We start from the raw sequence: 6448 nt of genomic DNA on the forward strand, positions 1-6448 counted from the left end.
TTTTATGATGTTTTGGAGTTGAAAAGCTTAAAATTCTTAATATTAGGCAGTTTAATGACTTGACATGAGGAACATGACAAGGGAACCAATGACAGAAGCCACAGAGTTGTTACAGACAAAACCTCCACCTGCAGCACACTCTCACCTTTTTCTAGTAGAGTTTGTGGAGCTAAGCAGCGCCCTCTGCCTCTTCATCTGGGATCTGCTTTAGAGGGATTCCCCTGAAAATAAAAGGGGAAGTAATATCTCTCAGATAAAGACCATTTTGTTTACACCAGTAAACAGGAAATGAAATGCATCTCTGAGGCACACACATACGTGTTTTGTGAACAAAGGATTGTTTGATTGTGGTTGTAAAGTCTTATGCTTCACGCAAACTGAGTTTAAATCTTTGATCTTGTTCAACAAAGTGACACTTGCACTGAAGCGACAGTGAACACCCAGTACTTACAGCTACTGATGCAGTAGGCCAGTCTGATGTTGATCCTGTGGGCCAGCTCTTTACTGAACTGGAACAGGTTGATGATGAGGCCACTGACCAGGAACACACAGCACATGATCAGATGGCACAAGAACTGGGATTTCAGCAGCCCATTGTTCTGTAAGAGTTGCACAACTTAAAGCATTAAAACACAACCACCTCCACATCATAGACCTGACGTAGTGGTCAGATACTGAATCACTTGCCTTTGTCAAACAGACCTATCAGCTCAAGCCTTGTGTTGTCCTAAGGTGTGACAATAACTGTTAATAGCTGTGATTTGAAGAGGTCAAAACTCCACTAATGCTAGTGGTAACTTCAAACACACACACATATATATACATCTTTAGGTTCAGCTAATGCTAAGATGATACTCTAGCAGCCTGAGCTCAAGTGTTTGCACCTTCTTTAGTCTGTTCAGCAGACTGCAATATAGAGGATTTACAAAGGTGAATTAAAAATAAAAATTCAAATGAAGCTAAGTGAAACACAGTTATATGTATTTCCTTTCAATTGATGCGTTTATTATGCCATAATAAAACATGACACGTAGTTTAAAAAAAAAAAAAAAAGACTATAAACTAACAAATCACATGGTACACTAAGACGTCAAGGGGCGGTGTCACTGTACAACTTGATTTACCTGTCCTTTGACATGAGCAGCCAACGACACTGACGTTGTCATGCATGATTAAGCTGGGTGAGTCTGCCTGTTCAGTGAAGTTGAAGAACAACATTCATACCATGCCTGGGGAAGTGAAGAGAACACTGGGAACAGAAAGTAAGAAATTATGTCTAGTGTCTGCATACCAACACCAGGGGACACTATAGCTTGTCTTTTTTTTTTTGTCCAATCCATGTTTAGAATCAAGTGTGGCCTTATGAAGTAATGGTGATGAGTATGTGATGGAAATTTTAACAGTTTCACAAGCAAAGGGTGGAAGGTCATAGACAAGCAGCAGGTATCTGGAGTCTGAGCTGTGTCCTTACACCCATCACCAGGAAAGGAAAGGAGTGACTGAAATTCGTACTTACTGTCAACATTACTGTACCTCTGTTTTTACTGTCAACAACACATGTATTGTAACGGTGCAGTATATTGTTTTATTTATCAAAACCAAAGGGAAGTGACTCACAACTCAGGTGGTGACTCCTCATTTTTAAGTTCTGCTTCCTCGGGCACAGCTACAACAATGTAGAAGTCAAAGGGAGACACTGCTTTAGCATCTACTTTAAAAAACTGCAAATATTCTAATACTCATAGTACATTGTTTTATCATTCAACAACTGGCAAATGCAGACACCAGGAAGGATTTTTGTGTTGTGTGTTAGATGTTTTTTTTTCTTTGCCAAGAATCTAGTTTCCAGTGGCAAGAATCTAGTTTCTTGCCACTGGAGAGCAGACAGTTAAGAGGAGAGACAGTGGTTTGCTCTCCTTCCCTGCTGCTGAACACAAAACACACAAACAACACAAACCCAGACACTGACACACACACACCACAACTTCTGGTGCTCTGCTGCTCTTACATATAAAAAAAAAGCAATATATTTTTTCTTTTTTTTTTAAAGTGAAATGTAAATTTTATTCCACCACGAAAATCATTTATCCATTACATTACAATCAAAGAGGTAGTCAGTTTTTCATTTGGCTAAATTTAAAATTTTAGTTGGAATTATCAGACATATCAGTCAAGATAAACAAGAATGTCTGTCACTGTATTCAAATATTTACCCTCTGATTTGAGGGGTCATATTTAATCTTGCCTCATATTTTTGTTGTAGGTTTCCCAAAGGAAGCCGCTCACCACAGTCCAGTGTCACGATCATGAGCTTATGCAACGTAGCGTTAAGACTACCCTGTCTGCATTGTGCTTTGAAGCAGGTTTGCACTTGTTGGACCAGCAGGGACCTGACAGACTGGTGGTTACAAACTCTGCCGCTGGCAGCTTGTAGGTTAGTAGCTGAGCAAAGAAGCAGCTCGCAGTAGGTCAGGATTCCTTAGTTTCTGTTCAGAGGAACTTCCTTATTCCCATAGCTTGAGCCCCTGTTGATCTCAGTCTGGCCAATCATCCAGCGAACTCCCAGTGAAGCTGTGAGGGAAAGATTCAGAAAGAGTGCATTCAGAATAATATTCGAGCGAGTCACAAAGAAGTGGTGACAATTTCTGAGATCCTGTACAATACATGGTTATTTCCACAGTAAATTTTTTACTTTTAACTTCAAAATGTGAATATTTTTCAGGATCAGAATTAAGTTATATGGCTGAATTTGCCACTTTGAGATTGGAAGCCAAGGGCTGAGTCTGTCAACAACCGAAGTCTGGAGAAAATCCTAAATTTATTTCAAATTTATACTGACACTTTTTATTAAATGCTTAAGATGGACTTGTCTCCTCCAACAAAACAAAATTTTGTCATTTTAACCGCAACCACAAACATGGCTTCTCATTTATTGTGGAAACTGTAACATGCTCCTCATGATCCCATGCTGTTAGAGAAATCATTTCACCATTGCACCATCTCTGTGAAACTATTTAGATGGATTAATGTTTAACGCTGCTAAGTAACCACATGCCTGAATGCTGTTTGGGGACATGCTCCCAAGACTGATAAATCATACTTTCCAGAAAAAGGGTGGGGGACTTACATTTGAGTTGTCAGATCTGCTGCTTTATGGAATGTTTGAACAAAAAGGAGCTGGTTAAACTCAGGACTGTTAAACCCATTTCAGGGAGACTTCAACCCAGGGCCTGAATGCATGAAAACTGACCTGCAGAGCAGAGAGCCACAGAAGCTAAGATGGTAAGCATCGAGCCAGAGCTGATGAGCTGAGCGAGCAGCAGGCCTAGAGGGTAGAGGAGCAAGCAGGACCAGAACAGCCAGTTGAACAAGGCCCAGGGTCGGCGTGGAGGGCTCACTATGGGGCCAGGGAAACGCCCTGTCTGTACGTATTGCTCCTGAAAGTTGTCCTGCAGATACATCAATGTAAACATGACGTTGATTATCCTCTTAAGGAGGCCAGAGCCAATCCCAGCCAACTCTAGGCAAGTTGCCAGTCTATCACAGGGTTCTAGAAACAACCATTCACACTCACACCTATGGACAATTTAGAGTCAACAATCAACTTTCTTGCTGTGAGGTGACAGTGCTAACCACTACAAAAAGAAGAAAAAGAATACTAAATACAGTAAATTTTAAGTTTTACATTTAATCTGTATGGCCTGTATATACTCCCTTGTGGGAAGACCTGAAACTTGAACACCTTCAGCACACTCCTACCTTTTCCTGGTAGAGTTTGTGGAGCCAAGCAGCGCACTCTGCCTCATCTTCTGGGATCTGCTCTAGAGGGATTCTCCTGCAAATGACAGGGGAAGTCGTCTCTCTCAGATAAAGAGCGGCAACACCAGTAAACAGGAGATGAAATGTGCTCACTACAAACCCATTTCTTTGTACCTCACATATAAATCTGCATGATACTTCTTCCCATTAAGAATTCCAAGCAAGGTCGGCGCCTCGTTGTTTCTGAAGTTCAGCGTGGAATCATAAACCGCCGCAGCTGCACACGAAAAGCCACATGACAGCAGTTTACTGTACAGATCATTTGATTTGCAAATCCCTCTGGCCTTCCCCCCTCAAAGACACACAGCTCACAGTATCTGGTATCTACTGGTGGCCATATTCAAATACTTCATCAGAGATGGATGCTCACCAGTTCCCCTGAGGTTTTGGACAGTTACCCAGAATCCTTTGGTCCTGGGTAGAAGATGATACTTCAGTTTGGGCAGACCTTTGCTCTCAGCCACTTGCATGCTGACCTGGTGTTTCTTTGGTGTGAAGCGTGTTCCTTCACAGTAAAGTAAGAACTAGGACCCAGGAAAAGAGAGTGTTCATTAATAGCATTACTCAGAAATATCTCTGACATCACTAACTCTAAAAACATATCACTTATCTTGTCTTGTCATCTTTATTTTATAATAATTTCCACAGGACGAAGCTTACCCAGAAGTTTTCTGGGTAATCTTGCAGGTTCTGAAGACTCTGTGCCACCGTCCTTCGATCCTCCTCCCATTTCCTCTTGCAGAAAACTATCTCCAGGAAGTACCACATCCAACCAATGACTGGTACGTAAGCCAACTCTTTCTTGGCTAACACTTTAGAGCTCTGGAAAAAGATAAATATAAAAGATAGATAAGGAAAAAAAAAAGACATACTGAGCTCTTGGGTTTTCTGGGACACTTTCTCTTACCCCAAGGACTCCGAATCTCTCACAGAAGGTCCAGCCACATAGGAAGTCTATCTCAAAACTGTGATTGAGGACCACAATTGCATTCTCATTTCCATACAGTGGGAAACTCTTTGGGTCCGTGTAGAGTGTACACTCTGTCCCAGACCACCACTCCAGGGCAGCTACCATCTCTGAGGATCACGAAGACACAATGATGCACGTGTCCATGTTTTGTGAACAAAAGACAGTTTGACAGAGACAGAGGACAATACTTACGACTACTGATGCAGTAGGCCAGTCTGATGTTGATCCTGCGGGCCAGCTGTTTACTGACCAGCCACAGAGGTAAAGTACAGAGCTGCAGCAGGTTGATGATGAGGCCGCTGACCAAGAACACACAGCAGATGATCAGATGGCACAAGAACTGGGATTTCAGCAGCTGCAGGACACCCATTGTTCTGTAAGAGTTGCACAACTTAAACCATTAAAACACAACCACCTCCCTGCGTCACACACACTTCCCTTGCTACAATATATGTCACCATTCAGCTCTGTTAGATAAAGTTGTCAGCTGGTGTTGCCCTGGGCTGTGACAGCAAACTGTTCTCCCAGCACTGAGCCCACTCTGACATAAAGGTTTTCTTTGACTGGATTTCATCTGCTGAATGGAGCCTCTGAGCTGGACTGTGCATAAACAGCATTTCACAGGGTAAAAGGTCATTCTTCACAGTAAACCCCTTCAAGGACACAGACACTGTATCATCACCAAGCCCATAAATATGCTGTAGTTTTGTCAGCACATCTCCCTAAAGTCAAGGTAATATCAGTTTACAGGCATTATCTGTGTTATTGAAACCATGTGCGCTGAAAGGTCAGGTCAATTATACTGTAGTTTAGCAGCTTATTAGAAGGTCACATTGTCAACTGTTCCACAGCTTTGAGACGCACTATCCTTACTGTTTACCATCAAACTGCTTTTGATGGTACAACACAGCAAGTAAACAACAACATGTGACATTCACATATCGGAGAAGAGATGAGATGGAAATTCAGCAAAAATAAATAAATAAAATAAAATAAAATCAGATTAAGTGCAAACAATGACAAAGATTATTTTAACAGACTGCGTCTGACAAGGTCCAATGTCAAGTTATGACTATATAAAGAGGAAATTTAAAAAAAAGGGACACACACCTGAAATTAATCTGAAAACGTGACATTTACCTTGATCACTTTGTGTTCGCCAAGAAGAGAGCTGCCCTGTCACAGAGACCTTCAACCTTTCAGCTGGCAAAAGAAAAGAAAAAAGAAAACACCAGTCTTCACTATATGTCCATGCCACTTAGGGCTCCTGCTCTTCTTCAGATTTCAGTCATATTCATTCCACATGACATGTGTTCAGTGGCCGACGATGAAAGAAGAAGAAGAGAAAAAAAAAACTTCCTCGAACAAGGAACCACACCCATCTGAAAGCCACGCGTGGACCGGAGGATGGAGACATATGAGAGCTCCGCTTCCTTCTAGAAACTGTGGAGCCGAGCCGGCTGCAAAGATGTTGGAAGACGCAGCCACGGTGCGCGCATTGATTCATACGCAGAGCAGCCCTGTTACCATGGTGACCGGTGTGCTAAATAACGATAAATATTCAGTAATCAGTCAACAGGTCACGTTTCACTCAGGATACTTGTAATACGTTTATTTTGTGTGTGATCTGTGTCGAGTAAACCTCTAAAGCGTTAAACA

General features: G+C 41.9%; 1 protein-coding gene across 2 annotated transcripts; it reads right to left on the minus strand.

The window, feature by feature from the left end:
- Positions 1 to 1288: 1288 nt before the first annotated feature.
- On the minus strand, positions 1289 to 6169 carry agpat4 (1-acylglycerol-3-phosphate O-acyltransferase 4 (lysophosphatidic acid acyltransferase, delta)). Of its 2 annotated transcripts, none has more exons than XM_041049450.1 (9): positions 5930 to 6169; positions 4982 to 5163; positions 4727 to 4896; positions 4480 to 4641; positions 4190 to 4343; positions 3934 to 4036; positions 3760 to 3835; positions 3251 to 3449; positions 1289 to 2571 (listed from the first exon to the last, which is right to left on the minus strand). In XM_041049450.1, the coding sequence occupies exons 2-9, from the start codon at positions 5157 to 5159 to the stop codon at positions 2480 to 2482; spliced, it is 1134 nt and encodes a 377-aa protein (XP_040905384.1). In that variant the 5' UTR covers positions 5160 to 5163; positions 5930 to 6169; the 3' UTR covers positions 1289 to 2479. The 2 variants fall into 2 exon arrangements, with proteins under 2 accessions (XP_040905384.1, XP_040905385.1); XM_041049451.1 differs by having other exon boundaries at positions 4982 to 5088; positions 5930 to 6168.
- Positions 6170 to 6448: the final 279 nt, after the last annotated feature.

The sequence above is a fragment of the Toxotes jaculatrix genome, chromosome 11 (genome assembly GCF_017976425.1).
Source record: "Toxotes jaculatrix isolate fToxJac2 chromosome 11, fToxJac2.pri, whole genome shotgun sequence".
Classification (NCBI taxonomy): domain Eukaryota; kingdom Metazoa; phylum Chordata; class Actinopteri; family Toxotidae; genus Toxotes; species Toxotes jaculatrix.

Excerpts from the sequence above, each read along its gene's own strand:
- agpat4 (XM_041049450.1), bottom strand. The coding sequence starts at position 5,159 with ATGGGTGTCCTGCAGCTGCTGAAATCCCAGTTCTTGTGCCATCTGATC. Across the intron at positions 4,642-4,726 it reads AGAGATTCGGAGTCCTTGGG|AGCTCTAAAGTGTTAGCCAA; the intron begins GTAAGAGAAAGT and ends ATCTTTTTCCAG. Across the intron at positions 4,037-4,189 it reads CCAAAACCTCAGGGGAACTG|CTGCGGCGGTTTATGATTCC; the intron begins GTGAGCATCCAT and ends TTTCGTGTGCAG.